Raw genomic sequence first — 19,342 nt, 5'->3', positions numbered from 1 at the left:
TTGAAAAAGTACGTTATTAAGAATCGATTCTGGTTTATGTTTAAATTTACCAAGTATTTAATGGTATATATAAATTTTTAAATTTTATGTAGAAAATAGACCCAATGCGTCAAATACTGCCGCTGTTGTGATTTGTTACCGGACTGATAATACTTGTTTTACAAATGAAAGATGACATGATTACCGTCTCTTTCTTACGGTTTAACTTGCCGTTATGTATCGCACGTATGTGCATGTACAATGCCAAAGACCGGTCTTTTAATTAATCAAATCTCACCTTGGTCTGAAATACCGACATAATCAACACCTGTCAATCGCACACAACTAAAAATGTACAATTTTTTTTTATCCCCCAAAACAGAAAAGTTTATTATTCCGTTGGACTCCATTTTAACATCATATATGGAATTTACTGTAAATGTCTTCTAAACATAAAGATTTCCTTTTACTTATGATAAGGAATAAATCACAAGCTAACTCTTAATTGCTGTGCTACATTTGCGGAGTATAATTAGGTCAGGATTTCGTGTTCTATCTTCTTCGAGCTTATACACAGCTATGAATTTTCAAATAATGCAAATAAAATGTGCACCACACAATGGACCAAAATGTAATATTTGTAAAAAAAATCAACATTTAGAGTGTAGAGCTTGTAGTGACAGAATATTTTGAGAAACGCTGTGACATACGTTCCTAGGATATTAGAAAATTATTTAAAAGGCATGACATTTTCTTCATAATTGACATAACAAATAAGCAATGTGTTCATTACAATGCACATTAAATGTGAAATATGGATGGAAAGACATCATTAACATTTTGAAACATGCCACAATTATAGAGTTAGAGCTAGTTTCGGCGCCTTTAAGATTATCAAGACTCTCATCATTATTAAGGAATAATGACTGCATCAAGCAATGGTTCTTTTGTTTCTTTAACAATGTGAATGAATTTTTCTCTCACTTTTTTATATTCAACGTTGTTCTTGAACCCATTTTTACATTAACGTCTGCAAACACAATTATAAACTGTTTCAGATTTTCAACAATTACACAGTCTTTGTCATCAGAGTACAAGTTATTATAAATATCCATGGAAAACATAAATGGCAATTAAGTCATTGACTTTTATCAAAGTATAACTATAAAATATGGAACGCCAAAACTGCCTTTTGTTGTTAAGTTGACATTATGTTGGGATAAGTTCGCATTATATTGTGTTTAAGTAGTGACATTATGTTGCGTTAAGTTAGCATTATGTTGGGTTAAAGTGACATTATGTTGGGTTACGTTGGCATTATGTTGGGTTAAGGTGACATTATGTTCGTTTATGTTGGCATTATGTTGGGTTGAGTTGGCATTATGTTTGGTTAAGTTGACATTATGTTGGGTTAAGTTCGCATTATGTTCGGTTAAGTTGGCATTATGTCGTGTTAAGTTAGCATTATGTTGGGTTAACGTGACTATGTTGGGTTAAGTTGGTATTATGTTTGGTTAAGGTTACATTATGTACGGTTATGTTGGCATTATGTTGGGTTGAATTTTCATTATGTTCGGTTAATATGACATTATGTTGGGTTAAGTTCGCATTATGTTCGGTTAAGTTGGCATTATGTTGGGTTCAGTTGACATTATGTTAGGTTTAGTTTACATTATATTGGGTTAAGTTTACATTATGTTGGGTTAAGTTGACATCATGTTAGGTTGTCATAACGTTATGTCCGGTTCATTCGGATTTTTTCACGAAATATGTGCCTATCTCCAATCGTATTCAACCCGAGAAGGTTTAGTTCGGTGTCGCTTAAGCCCAAGTCTCACTATAGCCGGTAGAGCCCCGGTCCATTCCGGTTTGCTAACGCCGGTCGACCGGCGAGAACCGGATGATTCGTATAAATTTTTAAAAGCGGTAACACTATTTCCCGGTGCCGCCCTTGTTGAAGCCGGTCAACAACCCGGCAGAGTCCCGGTCAACCCCGGACTAGCTACGGCTTTAACCCGGTGAAGCCCCGCAGAGGCCCGGTTGTCGCCGGTAATGCCCAACTGGAGCCGCGGTGAAAGCCGGCAGCGTCCCGGCAGAGCCCCGGTATACCGTAACTCCACCGACACTCACCGGTGCTATACCGGTATCAGATCCGGCAGAGCTACGGCAACGCCCCGGTATAACCCCGGTCGTCGCCGGTAATGTCCAGGCGGAGCCCCGGTGAATGCCTTTGGCGTCCCGGCAGAGCGCCGGTTTACCGATGTACCGTATCTATACTGGGACTCTGCCGGCATTCACCGGGGCTACACCGGGGCAACACCGGCGACAACCGGGGCGTTGCCGAAGCTCTGTCGGGGTCTGTATGGGCCCCGGTGGAGCTACTGTGCCGTCCCGGTTGTTCCCGGTGCCGTCCCAGTTGTTGTCTGTGCCGCGCCGGTTGTTGCCGGTCCTTCCCGGTGACTCCGGGTTTATCCCGGAGGTATTAAACATTTTAATACTTTCCCGGTGAGCCCCGGTTGTTCCCGGTCGTCCCCGGTTCATCCCGGTCGTCCCCGGCGGAGCCCCGGTTCATCCCGGTAGATCCCAGATCACGCATTGGGACTCCACCGGCATCATAGTATGACTGGGCCTTTAGTTTTGATACCGTTTCGTCGTCAATTTTTTCATTGCAGAAATTTGCAATTAGATCAGAAAGCCCTATCTCTATTAGCGCACGTGTGAGTCGATCCGCCATTTTAAGACTACTGTACCGAGGAGATCCGAATGAACCGAACATATCGTAATGACGACTGAACATGATGGCAACTTAACCAAACATGATGTAAACTTAACCCAACATAATGTAAACTGAACCTTACATGATATCAACTGAACCCAACATAATGTCAACTTAACAGAACATAATGCAAACTTAATCGAATATAATGCCAACTTAACCCAACATAATGTCAACTTAACCGAACATAATGCCAACTTAACCCAACATAATGGCAACTTAACCGAACATAATACCAACTTAACCCAACATAATGTCACCGAAACCCAACATAATGCCAACTTAACCCAAGATCATGTCAACTTAACCAAACATAATGCGAACTTAACCAAGCATAATGTCAACTTAACCCAACATTATGTCAACTTAACACAACATAATGCCACCTTAACCCAACATAATGTAAAATTAACCAAACACAATGTTACCTTTACCTAACATAATCTCAAATGATCCCAACATAATGCCAACTTAACCCAACATAATGTCGCCTTAACCCAGCATTATGTCAAACGAATCCAACATAATGTCAACTTAACTCAACAGAATGTCAACTTAACCCAACATATCAGACTTGTTCAACAAGATAAAGTTTTGGCGTTCCATTATAAAACCCCAAAGAAAATTTACCTTAATGTGTAATGATATTGTAAGTGTTTGGCTTTGAGTAGTATCCGCATTATTCTGGGTTTTATTACTTCTCTTCAATATACCGTTCATCATTATGCATAATTAAAGTATGTATAGACTGTATCATTATAGTTGTTCGCTTTCGAAGGTTTATACTACGTTCTCAAAATCGGTAAGTACTTAAGTAATGATCACCGAACACAATTGTTGAGCCATTAATGCCAGAGGTTTCTGTTCTTCAAATATATTCATTCACAAATTGACACATGCGGTGCATATCGTGTTAAATGGAATGATTTTGAACGAATCGTATATAGAAAAAGTCAATAAATAATATTGTAATTATACGTGTCGCGGAAGAGAATGTTAATGAATGATCAAAATAGTCCACTAAGTGCTGCGTTTAGTCACGTGGTATTTTTGCGCAGCATAGGTGATTCAAAATCTGAGGCTAATAATAGAACAGAGAAAATTAAACAACAGCTGATAAACAAGTATAGTGGGATGTCGAGAGTCCAATACATCATCACGCGTCTGTTGCGTATCCTCGTTGATAGTGCTTGCTACTACATCGGACTCTGATACGTCTGGGAAACGTTCTTGGGATCGTAACACGTAGCGTCACTTTCTTATGTATTCTCAATAGCACGGATAATAACAACACAATAGTGTATTGTAAAGTTCGTTCTAATTAACAGTTCCCAATTAATAAAACTTTGACCCTGAGTTGAACATTTACGACCGGTATACAAGTAAAGACAGCGACATAGAATGCTTTATAATCGCTAAAACAGAATAAAACAAAATCAAAATATAACAAGAAATACATTTTAAAAAGATATTCGACGTTAAAGCTGACTTTGAAATAAAGTTAGCTTAAGTACGTTTCTAAATAATTTAATTGAAAACAAGGGGTTTATTAAAACAAACTCACTTGTTATTCGCATATCCTCAGCATGAAATGTGTTTTATTAAGGTCACCTATAGTCAAACAACACAATTGTGTTCGTAGATAATAAATCATAATATGGGGGATCACATCATATGTGTCCTCACATGGCTTATTATGCACTTATATCTTCACTATCGAAATATATGGTATGTTAATATTTGATTAACACGACAAATTAATGCGAAAATGGCTCTAATGGCGTTTCCTCCAGCGTAGCTCAAACCCATCCTGCGCAATTGCGCAGCCTAGTTTTAGGCGACGCCGTCCTCTATAAACTCACCCAAGGTTTCATTGTCTCATTGTGTATCTCCTGACCAAACTGTGAGATGCGCAGGCTGGGTTATAGCTATGCTGGACAAATTTGGCATAATACATTTTTCTAATGACGCGAGTCTCGATACGTATTATAAATTACACATTTTAGCACACTGCTTTTCGATATAAAATTGAATTAAAACTGCGTTTTGTTATAGCAAACTGGCAAATTAGGGTTCAGGAACGGTTGCCAACGGGCTGACCGAGAACGGCAAACATCTGTGGTAAGATAATTAAAAAAATCCTCTTATCGTGACACTATACTATTTAGGTAGCGTTTTTTTTTTCTAACATTGAACCCCAAACTGTGTTATCACGACAGTCCATCGTGTCTTCCCCTGACGATTGAGTGACCGAGTACAGTCCATGAAATAATGCGAGACGGATTTTAACGCGTTATTGTAACTGGGCCACACTCTGTGTTTATGTCTCGTTTGAACATGCAGAGAGCAGTCAGAAATTTCTTACACTGAATACACTGAACTGTGTTACTTACTTTACGCTTTGCTACGCCGAAAAAGGGCATTAGTGTTCTATATAGATGTTAAGGTCACATAATGCATCAACAACCAAGTATGGGTAAACAGCGCTGTCTTTATGAATACCTACTTCGTGAGAAGTTTTTTTTTATTTCTCGCTGATTTAGTTATATTTATTTTCATCAATTACATTATTGTATATTCTGAAATTTTATATGGCGTCACAAAACAAAAGATTGTAAACGGAATTTCCATCACGAAAATATATTCTTAGTGTGATAGGTATTCAATATTCCAACGATATTCATTTATTATGATCTTTATTTTATTTTATCGAAACTGGTTCTCATTATTAAATTTTCATCATATTTTCTTTGCTTTCAGAACTTTATTTTGTCAAAGTTACCTCTATAAAATCAATAGGAAAATAAGCATTTCACACATCTCCACCTGTTCGTTAAGACACACTCTTTATACATTTTTTTTTCAAACTCACGATTTAAAAAGCGATTATTTTATTTTGAAAAATGAATAGCGTATAACGTTATGAAAAAAAACTTAAATGCTTTCAGCGTTTTGATAACAATTCGGATGAGACATTGTATTGCAAAATTTTGTAAGAGTAGCATTCAAATTAATATGATCGAACATATTTAAAAATCTACACAGGCGCACTAAAAGTGTAAATGAGCATGTTTTTATGCTGACTACATTTACGTAGCTCATTAAAGTTTGCCAAAACTTGGCAAATTAAGTATCACATGCAACTTCTGAAAGTGCTTGAACTACTACTTTCGATGCTTAAGAAACTTTATAAAATAGCACGTGCCTTTATATTCTAGGATGGGTGCGAAAAAAACAAAACTTGGTCCAGTAAAGGAACAAGAAACAGATTTAAACAAAGGTGTAATAGAGACTAAACATTTTGACCAAATGGAAGAAGTTCATAGCGATGCAAATAACTCTTCAAAAGTCACTCCATTGGGGAAAGATTTTATGGTAAATCTGTAGCAGTTTACTGTTTAACAATGTTCATCTTATTGATTTACTAGTGCAGTTTATTCGGATCAATGTTAATATTTCAGCGGATCACACTTAAGCATGATAAGATATTTAATTAAAATAGTTTTTACTATATAGGGATAACATGAAGTATATTTACATGTCATTTATGTATGGACATTATTCATTGTGTGAATGTTCTTGTCTTTTTAAGGATGCCAGAGGAAAAATGTTTCCATCCCCCGTGCAAGGTTGTAACATATTTGTATTGATAAAATTGACTGGAAAGTAAATCGGTTTTATATTCTTACTTCTAACACAAGAAAGATTTAATAATACAAATATTATATGTGTATGAACAAAGCAGATTGCTAAAACTCCAAATGTTTTGTCTATTACATTAAATATTTAGTATTTAAACATGGATGGACGGCAAAATGTCATCCTCATCCACATGCTTGAAACAGCAGAAAAGTGATGTTTTTACAACTTTTCGTTAAGTTTAAAGTTTATAATTTGTAACTAGGGGAAGTGGGCATCGACCGCATGGAAGAAAATGGAAGAGGAAAAGATACCCAGAGTACGCGAACAACAAACGTTTCCCTTTTCGGTATACCGTACCTCGCACTTTTTTATCATCATATTTGCAATGTTGTACTCGTATTGTATCAAACAAAACAAAAACTGGATATCAGACACATTATCCACAATAATATAACAATATTTTAAAGGACACACTCGCGTAAGAATATTAAGCACAGTAGTCATACAACTCGCACATTCGTGAAAGATAAGTTAGCTTTGACATCGAAACTATCAAAATGTGCATATCGAGCCGGTGCGAAATTCTAGTTAGCATTGAGATCGAACTTCAAACGTAAATCTCAAATATCGAGGTAGGTTGCATTCCGAGCAAGCACTTGCATCGACATTCAACGGCGAAATTACAATACCGAGCTTGTGCAAATATCGTGAAAGCTATAAGATCGAAATTCAAACATTTACCGGAAAATACCAAGCTAGGTTTTGTGGTCGAAGCGCACATATCATGCTGATGCTAATATCATGCCAGCTATGAGGTCGACATTTCAAAACGAACCGGGATTTAGGTTACAAATTGAGTAAACACTGACATATACATACACTGACCAAATACAAATATTCAGCTGTTGCGAATATCTTGCTAACTTTGCTATCGGATCTCAATCACGAAATGCGAATACCGAATCATGTTGAATTTCGAGCCGGTAGTGACAACTACATTCTCAGGTTGGCCGCCAATAATGCTAGTGCTGATATATAAATTCAAAAAATAAAGCGCTATACTTTAGCTAGGTTGAATTTAAAAACAGAACTGATATCGACATTAACTGGCCAACAGCGACTATTACAACCACATTAAATATCACAAACTTATTTATATATGATCAATAAAAGTTCATTGGCCTTAAGGTATCAATCCAAATTTCAACTTATGTTACATTCAATAAAGTTGACCAAAGCGTTTTAGGCTGCTAACGTCCTTCCTTCCTTTTTACACATATTAATCCAGCAAAAGAACTTTTTATTCATATTTTATTCAGAAAACTTTCTGCCTAAACGTTTTCATTTCATGCTAACCCGTGCTAACCAGAAACATGATTCTTTTTAATCGCCACGACTAGTCTGCATTTTTATTTAAACTTCTGCTATGTTTTTAAACCTGAAAGCCTAAATGATTATAAATATAACATTCGTGAACAAAGTTTGAAACCGTGTCTTAAAGTGGGTTAATATGTTCTTATCAACAAACGTGCACGACCCAACAGAATATGAATCCTTTGTAACGATGCATATCCATTGCAAATGTGTCCTCTTTGCTTTGTTTGTATTCAAACTTCCGTTGAATCAACACTATCTTGATCAAGTATATGGTACACACGCTGTTTTATGTTATGAATCATTGTTTAATTTTTAGTTTAACTAACGATGTGTAGAACGTTTTACCAATCACACGCAATAGTGTTAACGTCGATGTAAATGCTGGCTCAAAATTCATCCTAGGTAGATATTCGATGCTTATTATTTGAATAACGATCTCAATGCTAGCACGATTTTCGCACCAGCTCGATCGTTTGCCTTCGAATGTCACGATCTGTGTTCGCTCGAAATTTAACTTTGCTTGACACTTGCTGTTCATGTTTAATTTTGGTGAGCTAGCACGATATTTACTCAAGCTCAATATTCGAATTTCAATTTCATTGCCAACTTTACAAATAGTCTTCATGCATACGCGAAAATGCAATTATGTGGACAATGGGTTGTGTTTCATGTTAAATTATTAAACATTAAACTCTTTCAACAGCACGGTAGCAATTAGCAATTAAAATTATTGTTTACTCAATACGTTTACACCCTATTAAGCAACGCATTTATGATTAACAGCTCACGATGTTCCAAGCGAGACAATGAACAGGTAAGAAACAATAGTGCTTTTACATTTTTAATGAAGTCATGGATGCGTTAACAAATCGAACTTTAAAGTGCCATTTAATAAAAGTAGCAATTGATTCGATTGGTATGAGCGGGTATATTCAGTAGCTCGATTATGTTTCAATTAAGCGAAACAGCTACAGCTATTATGCACATAATACATTCACCTCAAGTATCACTAATTCTTACACGGAAATAAACAATACATTTTTTTAAATAGTGGCAATCAGATTTCTTCAGTGGAAACGATTACAAATGGGAACGGCCATGAAGATGCAATAAAAGCTTTTAAAGAAAACAAATGTTCGGACAGTGCACAACACTCCCCTATCCAAAGAACAGCGCGTACAGACGCATTCATGCAGACATCAGAAAAAACCAACCTAGGAAACAAACAAAAGTGTAACGTTCAAACAGAGCCAACCACGAACAAAATAACACGTATCCTGATCGGATCGAACAGAGACATTGTTGATGAAGATAAGAAATCAGAAGACAAACACACCGAACATAAACCAGTAAGATATTTTCTTAAAGCGGGTATATACGATTTTGTCAAATATTTATGAATTTATATAAACCGTGTAAAAAACTTATTATATATATATTTCAATATAAATTAAAATAAAAGTTAAGAAGAACATGTGTCGAAAAATTCGAAATAAGCCAGATATTTAATTCTGAAATTGAAAACGGCTGTACAGCCGAATTCGCCAGCATGTATACCATACATGTACGATGTGCATCTAAACTTAGTTTAACGGTTTATTTGAATTCCTGCAACGATATCTATTCATACGACACACGAACACTATCTCCGATCCTAATACAAAGACGAATGCTTCGGTTATTGTAGGAAAATATATACGTCACTGTCGGCTCGATGCGCTAATTTGTCTTTGCTGCATTTTATGAAATTCGGCTTTAATGTATCATTGTTCTTGCCTATTTTGTGTTATTGTAACATATTTTATCAATATATTACAATTAAACACATATAAAAAAATCGTATATACCCGCTTTAAGCAGTGTTTAAAGATTGTTTGCTCGAATGTAAGTATCTACATCGGAGTCTAGATTACAATATATAAATGTATGTTGATTACTTATAGTTGTCACCATATATTTTATGCATTCCAGTTCGAATGTAGGTATAACTAGCAATCAAAACATTTTTAGTATGTTAATAACACTTTAATCATTACCTCATTATTAATTATTAGACTATCTGGTGGATCAGAACCCTATAATTGTATTCGCCTTAAAGCCATAATTGTTTCAAATATTTGTTTACATTTAGGTCGCCGAACACGAAACACCCAAAATAAAAGGTAATTCAACTCAAACAATAATATTATTAAGGTTTATAGAATAAGGTATAATGCCTTTTTGTGTAATGTTTAATCAAAGAATGTTTTATAATACAATAATGTAGATATTGATATTCCGAAATGCCGATCGTGATTTCGATAATGATATTGTGATGGTGGTGGTGCTGCTTCTGATCCATTCGATTATAATGATAATGATGAAGAATTTTAATGATAATGATTATTATATATTTTTTTAAACCACAAACAATATTTTCAGAAGCAGCGGCAACACGAAAAAAGAAGAAAACGTGAGTATATTTAATTGTATATATTGTCAGCGGAAAAAAGCAAAATCAAACAAAGAAGAACAGGATGTATCCGAATATAACAACATTTAGGACTTTCTCGACGCGTTCACAGTTTTTAATACAAGCAATGTCATTATTATACAAAGTTTAATAAGTGCACGTGCTTATAGCCCGAAAAAGAGTAAAAGTATCATTTAAGAAGTGCATTTACATTAACGTATTGACCTTATACAATAAAACATGGGACGTCAACGGATGCCAGAATCTGTATCCGGATGAAATCCGGATACAATTCGGATAACCGTATAAATCGGCAAAATCGACGGAAGTATACAGTCGTATTCGTATACTCTTTTTATCAATAGTCATTAATAAATGTTGCTTATAATGAAATATTTTTTAATCTTGTTATTATTGTACGCTAGTGTAAAATATCATGTTTTTATGCAGACTACAGATACGTAGTAAATTAGAGTTTATTAAAACTTGGCAAATTAAGTATCACATGAATTTGCTCAAGTACTTCAACTACTTCTTCCGATGCTTATGAAACTTTACAGAATAGCTAATGCCTTTGTATTCTAGGATAGATGCGAAAAAAACAAAACTTGGTCCAGATAAGGAACAAGAAACACATTCGAACATAGGTGTAATAAAGACTACACATTTTGACAAAAAAGAAGAAGTTCCTAGAATTGGCGATGCACATAACTCTTCAAAAGTCACTCTATTTGGGAGAGATTTTACGGTAAATCTTTACCAGTTTATTGTTTTAATAATGTTCATTTTATTAATTTACTAGTGTATTTTATAAGGACCAATGTTTATATTTCAGCGGATCGCAATTTATCATGATAACATATTAAATTAAAAGTGTTTTTTTATATATCGGGGTAACTTTAAGTACATGTATAATTATTTGTCATTTATGTATGGACAATATTCACTTTGTAATTTTTCCTGTCTTTTTAAGGATGCCAAATCAAGAAAATTTCTATCTCCCGTGCCAGGTGGTAACATATTCTTATTGATTAAATTGAATGGACAGTAAATCAGTTTGATATTCTTCATGCATACGCGAAAATGCAATTATGTGAAAAATGGATTGTGTTTCATGTTAAAGTATTAAACATTAAACTCTTGAAACAGCACGGTGGCCAATAGCAATCAAAATTATTGTTTACTTCAATACGTTTACACCCTATTAAGCAACGCATTTATGATTAACAGCTCACGATGTTCCAAGCGAGACAGTAAACAGGTAAGAAACAATAGTGCTTTTACATTTTTTAATGAAGCCATGAATGCGTTAACAAATCGAACTTTAAAGAGTCATTTAATAAAAGTAGCAATTGATTCGATTGGTATGAACGGGTATATTCAGTAGTTCGATTATGTTTCAATTAAGCGAAACAGCTACAGCTATTATGCACAGAATACATTCACCTCAAGTATCACTAATTCTTACTCGGAAATAAACAATACATTTTTTTAAATAGTGGAAATCAGATTTCTTCAGTGGAAACGGTTACAAATGGGAACGACCATGAAGATGCAATAAAAGCTTTTAAAGAAAACAAATGTTCGGACAGTGCACAATACTCCCCTATCCAAAGAACAGCGCGTACAGACGCATTCATGCAGACATCAGAAAAAAACAACCTAGGATGCGATAACAAACAAAATTGTAACGTTCAAACAGAGCCAAGCACGAACAAAATAACACGTATCCTGATTGGATCGAACGGAGACATTGATGAAGATAAGAAATCAGAAGACAAACACATCGAACATAAACCAGTAAGATATTTTTTAAGCATTGTTTCAAGACTGTTTACGCGAGTGTAAGTATCTACATCGGAGTCTAGATTACAATATATAGATGTATGTTGATTACTTTTAGTTGTCACCATATTTTTTATGCAATCAAGTTCGAATGAAGGTATTGCATGCAATCATAACATTTTTAGTATGTAAATAACGCTTTTATCATTACCTCATTATTAATTTTTAGACTATCTGATGGATCAGAATCTTATAATGGTAATCGCCCTAAAAGCCATAACTGTTTCAAATATGTGTTTACATTTAGGTCAACGAACAGGAAACACCCCCAAAACAAGGTAATTGTAAGTCAAACAATACTATTATTGATGTTTAAAGTAAAGGTATACTGTCTTTTTTGTCTAATGTTTAATTAAAGCATGTTTTTAATACAATAATATAGATATTGCTATTCCGAAATGCTGATAATGATTTTGATAATAATTTTGGTGGTGGTGTTGTTGCTTCTGATCCAATTGATTGTAATGAGAATGATGAATAATTTTAATGATAATGATTATTATATTGTTTCAAAACCACAAACTTTTTTTTTCAGAAAAAGCAGAGGAAAGACGAAAAAAGAAGAAAAAGTGAGTACATTTAATTGTTTATTTTCAGCGGAAAAAAGCAAAATCAAACGAAGAAGAACATGTCAGTAATTTCTTTGTAGCATGTTTTAATTAAGAAAACAAATAATGTTTATGATGTTAAAACTTTGACATAATCCAACATCACTTGAACTCTTGTTGTATTTTACTGAGTTATTCGTTTAAAACACTTCAACCTAGGTTTACAAGTTAACTTCGAGATAGGGACTCATGTTTGCAATTACTTCTATTAGGCATCCTAGATTGAATACATTGTATAAATCGCTCTATCATACTAGATTGACAAAAATAACATTTGTATTGCACACAGGAACCCTTTAAAACGAGAATCTGAAAAGAGAAAACTTAAAGTCAAAGTAAGCGAGCTGCAACAAAAATTGATAACTCATGAAAAAGAAATAGAAGACTTAAAAACAAGGTTAGTATTTATTGTCTCTGTTTAATACATTTTAAAGACAAATGGACGCACTATCTTCATTATAACTGTATCAAGAAAAAAATTGTATTACCTAAAAGCTGCGATTTCTCTGCACAACTGTCTGTTTCAAATCTCATTTGCTGTTTATGTAAATTACAACTTCCATTATTTTGTGTGTGTGCATTATCAATAATTAATGCATTACTACTTATTTTTAAGATGAACTTGCCTTTTGACATGTGCAAACATGAACCGTTAATTATGATCCTTACAGAACGTTGAATTCGTAAAGCAGGTTTCATCTGATTTTCAATTTGATCTCCGAGTTATTTCATTTTAGCAAATAGACATACGGACGGAACGGTAAATAGAAGAATGGATTGACAGATAGACTAAAGCTGACGTATATTAACATGTGTGTAATGTGTCATGTACCCTATATGTGTACCACGCGTCAGAATTATATGTTACTTAGTTTTTGTGTAATCAAAATATTATGTTATGTTCTAGTTTTAGTAACAGTGATCCGACCTTCATTAAAATTAGTGGTCTGATTTGCGACCTCCGGTGAAAATAAAAAGTGTTTTGCACAATCTTTATGTGGTCGTTTATAAATATACATAAATTCGTTCAAGGGTATTCACTTCTTTCTATAAAATGCAGGGTCTTGGCTTTTTAAAAACTCTTTTACTTATTTCAAGTTTTGCGGATGGACATATAGACGGAAAGACAGAAAGACATTGACAAAGAGACTCACTGGTAATACAAATCAGAATGTGTATACACAGTTTAAATAGTGTATGTACTTATTACACAAGTGGTGTCATGTTATAATACCAACGACCTGACCAGTGACATCTGGTTGAACTGGGACACGTATACACCTCTCATTGCACTCTATAAGTATAACAAGTGTTATCCAAGTATCCTCAAAACATTTTGAAAAGTCAAAACAAAACCATTTTTTTCCGGATTTACTTGAAGGTAGACGGACGTGTGTACAGGTGCACGGAGAGAAATACATGACGGACGAACGGTTAACCAATATGGCCTATATGAAATGTATTCTTAATTGCATAACCAAAAGCAATGGACGTTCATGTTTACATACCTTCAAACATTCTTAATTCAAAGAAACACACATAGACATGCCTTAAGTTCTCTTTAGTTTGATTTTAAGGAACTGTTTTCTATATGAATATATAAAATAAAGGTGTTCAAACAACTATCTAACCATACCACAAAAAAACATACATTCAAATAAAGTAAGTTTTTCAATATCACACAAGGTATCATATTTTGTATGTTTGGTGTTTTTACAATGTGATTTTGGTTGATTTGTAAAAAAAAAATGATTGCACTGTTATACAATATTCAGACTAATTATTTTGATTACACATATTAAGCGAAACATATATTCATGCACAGATTGAGCAGAGTTCTGGGAGATCGACTCACCGACAATAACCACAACATTGCTGACCTCAGTGATATGAACAGACCTACAAAGATCGCAGAAAGATTTTCGGAGCTTTATGATAACCAGTGGACTAACGTATTTGAAACACTCACAGCTGGTAACAAAATGGGAGAGAAAGAAGCTATAAGATTTTTGCTTGAAACAATCAAGGTATTGTTTAATTCATATATGTGTCGTATATATTTGGATAACTGTTTTGCCTGAGTATTGTGCCGTGTTTACATTATCTTATTTGTATTTGCGATATTAATATCAATGAAAGACGCAAACGGAGTTGTTTTTTAATATACTTATATGCGTCCCGGATACATGAATTATTTGCCCGATAAAATATACGTGTATTGCAGACGATTTATAACACTTGTCGAAAGAAGTCTATTGATGGTTACGATCGTTTGCAATCTGCTGCATCTGAATTTGCAGGAGTTGATTTAGAAGAGGTAATTTTCACTTTCAAACATTGATGGAATATTCTGAAATCTACCTTTAAATAATCAATATAATTACAATGTATACTAGCTTGAAATGATTGACCCACAGTTAAATATATAATCATGCGATGTAATATCATGCCTTGTTTGCAGTTATCACGTGGTTATGCACATTGGCTGAAATTATTCAAGGATAGCAGAAAACATAATTATTTGAAGTTTCTATATCTACTGGAAGTGGTATGCTCGATCTACACTTACAACTTTTTTTTTCGTATTTACTTCGCAGCTTACGACTTCAGTAATAACTTATTTACCTTTTATATTCGAAACATGAAGAACCTTCATCAAAAATACATATTATTATAATATTTTAATCTATGTTGGAAATAGTTGTAGACCAACTAACTAAAATGCACGAGTTGATAACACTATACGAATATCATCTTGGCATTTGCTGATTGATCATATGTTTTCTTTCCATATTATAAGTTTATGGTTAAAGTGTTTGAGTCATCATTCATTCATCTCAAATTTACTATGATACGATTCAATCAATTTCTAATAAGCTAATCCTTTCTTTTTTGGACTTATCGTAATCAGAAGAGCAGTTTTTAATTACATTTGGTATATATTGATTTAGATTTCATTGAGAATACATATTAAAAATACATGATGAAGATGATCGCGATTTTATTTTCAGACCATACAAACAGAATTTGAAGGCTCCGTACATACTTCTATTATTAATTCTAAAGATTTCAAGGAATATTCGACTCTTGCCACAGAGCTTTGTTGGTTGATGTGCATTCAAGATCCACCCGTCGTCATGGTTACCGATTGTCACCATGGTGAACTGTTTGACAAAAACCTGTTTCGCATGTACAAGAGGAACGGCGTTAGTTATTCTTATCTGGTTTGGCCGGCATTACTTCTGCACACAGGCGGAGGTATTTTAATGAAAGGAGTTGCACAGCCTAAAAAAGGAATGAATGCTTTATTTAACTTAACAAAACACGATACAAAAGTGCAGCCAGCAAAGTAGCAATAAGTACTGCAAGATAAACCTGTTATGACATCTTCATAACGTCAGCGTTTAGGTTTATTAACGTATGCTACATGGACAAACCTTATTTCACGGGTTGTGTTAATAATTTTCTCATTTAATCCCATAATGTGTATGGTCTGGTATCACTTCATGTTTTCAATTGGAATGCTAGGCATATTAATACAAACTATGGCAGCGTTCCGCGGACATAAACACGTTAGCGCTTTTTTGCATCCGATTGACCATTATTAAGAATTGGTTGAAATCAATCCAGTTAAAATGCCTTTCATATTACCTATCATCTCACCACTTACCAATGGCTTGCCTATGTAAATGAAACGCTTGTAGTTTATAATATGACAACGTGAATGGACGCAGTAAACTTGCGTACTAATTAAATTTGAATATAAAATTTTACGAAAAATAATCAATGATTGCTGTGTGCTTTCTGTAAGCACGCTATACAGTTCCAAGAATGTTTTCATTCATTTATGTACTAAGTTTGCATTTTCATCGCATGTGATTTAACTTTATTCTGCCATGAACATGCCTTAAATATTAAACACAATTTAAGCGAAGAGCAGTGTCCGTAAACACTCAATCATGGACCCTTGGTTGCTGATCGAAGAGAGCCGTGTTCTGCATCTTCAGTTCAATTCCACAGTTTAAATTTAAATGAATTTTGTGTTCCAATAAAATTATAATTGTGTAATAATTTCAAATAATTTCACAATTTCTATATATGTATTTTAAAATGTTTCAATTTATGTTCTTAATACATATAAAATCGTGCATCTAAAATAACAGTGGTTGCATAACAGTAAATAAACTAACTCAAGTTCGTTTGTGATCAAATAGTGTCTTCCTTTCCAATAGCATTTTAAGTATGTTCAGTGAAATAAACAAAATATTATGTTAATTTTGATTAAATAATTCGTCTTGCATACTATTAATAAATACGGCTAAGACTTTATTATAAAATGGTGCAGTATTGTTTCGAGTAGGTCATGCAAGTTTTCAAATATCTCACTTATTATTGTGCAGCGAGGGGCCTGCAAGAAATGCTCGTTTCAATCGGTGATTTATATATTACTCATTTGTCAAAATAGTTGTTCAAGACTATAGAAAAGGCTCAGTAGCCAATACACTTAAATCTTTCCATTAAGGAAAATAATGCAGAAATAAAAGATTAAGCAACAAAATATAACATAAAGTTCGTAACATTAAATGCAACTGGACAACTACAACTTATTCATAAACATGACTAATCTCCACTGACAGATATGTCAGCTATTTTCGAGGGCAAATTGTTTGAAAACGTATAGATTACTGAGCAAGAAAAACATTGTGTACCTCTGTTCAATAAAACGCTTATACATATTTGAGGTTTACAGGATCGCTACAGAAATGTGGAAGTAGTTCGTTCCACAAAGTATAGCCTTAAGGACAAACCGACGGGCCGCAAACTGGACATAGTCTGATGTCTGAGTGACTCCAATATATCTAAGCGAATTTTCTTGTGTAAGGGGGTATAAAGAATCTCAAACAATTGTTGTTGTATGGTTGGATCTTATAATATTAATAAAAACTTTTAAATGGAGTTATAATCTTAAATCTTAAGGTTTAATTATATTTCGCTTTGTTACGTACAGTCACATACAACCACGTCGCAAATATAACGAGCTTCTTCGGGGTAACCCTTATACATGTACATCTAGGATTTCAACAAAAGTAGGGTGGAGCAGTAAAGTTTGATTTGTTTTGTTTTAAAAATTAATAGCTCATGTTTTTATATTTTAATTACATGTTCTTTAAATAGACGAGGTATTAAGGCGTTATCGTGCAGTTAAAACTTGATTTCTCTCTCGTGCAAATTTCTATGGAAAGAAGTTCGGCTTTGTATTCGAAGGGACCGCCATATCATGCGTTGTCGAATGTCTGAGTACAATTATTTGCACAACACACGTTTCTTTAACAAACTAAAACGCCCTTTAGTTATGGCATGATGCATACTTTAGTTTTAAATTATTTCTGTTACCATTTCAATCACTATTTCGATCGTATGACAAACACACACTGAAATAACGTGAGAATTAAACATATGGCACTATATCCACAAACCAAGTTATATCATCCAACTTTAACAACCTTTTGTTTTATATGCTTGATCAAAATTTTCACTTTTCAATTATTTAATTTGTTTAATCTTATTTTTTGGTTGCACCAGAAGATGACTAGTTATACACACTTTTTATAAATAATTTACAAAATTGAATTTACCGTCTGTATAATTGAATTGTGTTTTGCTAAAATTACCTATATTCATTTTGATAACTGGTTCATAGATATACTAGATGTTTGGATTTTAACACACGTAAAATGTTATCATCCATCTGCACTTTTACATTGTCACTTCGATTATTCTTGTTCATCCTAGTACAAAGGTCTGAATAAAGGTCTAAAATATAAACTCCAAATTGTCCAGAACAAGATAATCAGATTTATAAACGGTTACTCTCCAAGACATTCTATTATTTGGCAGGACTTTGTTCATCTGAATATGTTAAATGTTAGCTATAGAGTGAATCAGCTAAGGCTAAATCACAGGCATAAAGTATATTATAAGACATGTCCTTCATATCTTATGGAAAACTTTGTTAATAGCTCTAGAGCAACCAAGCAATTTAATTTTATTTTACTTAGTGTCCACAATACTTCTTGTAAACAAATCTTATATACTGGACCAAGAGACTGGAACTCTCTCCCCGACAATATTAAAAGTGTAAAAAATATTACTAGGTTCTATCAATTAGTAAAAAAGCACTTTCTTGAACAACAAGTATCTGAAAGTAAATGTGACTGTTTATTTAACTAAGACTATGTTGCAACAATCATCTGTGATAACCTTGTTAAATTGTGATATTGTGCATTTTCAGATGAACGCATAATCTTAATAATCCCGTTGTGTACCAAAATCTTATTTGTTATTTGTTAATGCTTGTTTGTTCATATGATTATGTATCTTTGAATCACTTTGCTTTTTCAGTGTGTGTTTTATGGACCCCATTGAAACCAAGCTTTCAGCTTAATAGGTTATCCATAGGTCCTCAGCATTCATGCTCATATGAACCTCGTGCAGTTAAAAATCTTCCGTATTGTTAAAAAGTATGCTTACAGTAATGTTCAGCGTTTTATTTTATGCTCTTAAATTGTGATTTTTAAATTAGCCTAGTCTTAATTCCTTGAAATCTGTCATATACTCTATGTCTTATGTGTTATATATGTGTATGTGCTATTGACCTTATAT

At 33.8% G+C, this 19,342-nt stretch overlaps 1 protein-coding gene across 3 annotated transcripts in view; it reads left to right on the top strand.

The window, feature by feature from the left end:
* The window catches only part of LOC127877545 (uncharacterized), a 20,728-nt gene extending 1,386 nt beyond the window's left edge, over positions 1-19,342 (top strand). The window contains exons 2-20 of one of the 3 annotated variants that reach the window (XM_052423504.1): positions 4,811-4,876; positions 5,974-6,130; positions 6,348-6,384; positions 6,660-6,743; positions 8,558-8,588; positions 8,826-9,123; positions 9,906-9,936; positions 10,199-10,226; positions 10,812-10,974; positions 11,200-11,236; positions 11,457-11,487; positions 11,726-12,026; positions 12,319-12,349; positions 12,607-12,640; positions 12,969-13,076; positions 14,505-14,706; positions 14,904-14,996; positions 15,141-15,227; positions 15,691-19,342. In XM_052423504.1, the coding sequence (XP_052279464.1) occupies positions 5,975-6,130; positions 6,348-6,384; positions 6,660-6,743; positions 8,558-8,588; positions 8,826-9,123; positions 9,906-9,936; positions 10,199-10,226; positions 10,812-10,974; positions 11,200-11,236; positions 11,457-11,487; positions 11,726-12,026; positions 12,319-12,349; positions 12,607-12,640; positions 12,969-13,076; positions 14,505-14,706; positions 14,904-14,996; positions 15,141-15,227; positions 15,691-16,032 (2,094 nt within the window). In that variant the 5' untranslated portion in view covers positions 4,811-4,876; position 5,974 and the 3' untranslated portion in view covers positions 16,033-19,342. Of the gene's footprint in view, positions 1-4,810; positions 4,877-5,973; positions 6,131-6,347; positions 6,385-6,659; positions 6,744-8,557; positions 8,589-8,825; positions 9,124-9,905; positions 9,937-10,195; positions 10,227-10,811; positions 10,975-11,199; positions 11,237-11,456; positions 11,488-11,725; positions 12,027-12,318; positions 12,350-12,606; positions 12,641-12,968; positions 13,077-14,504; positions 14,707-14,903; positions 14,997-15,140; positions 15,228-15,690 lie in introns of all 3 variants that reach the window. The other 2 variants (XM_052423502.1, XM_052423503.1) reach the window with 2 other exon arrangements.

The sequence above is a fragment of the Dreissena polymorpha genome, chromosome 4 (assembly GCF_020536995.1).
Source record: "Dreissena polymorpha isolate Duluth1 chromosome 4, UMN_Dpol_1.0, whole genome shotgun sequence".
Taxonomy (NCBI): domain Eukaryota; kingdom Metazoa; phylum Mollusca; class Bivalvia; order Myida; family Dreissenidae; genus Dreissena; species Dreissena polymorpha.
This window is presented reverse-complemented; position numbering and strand designations above follow the sequence as displayed.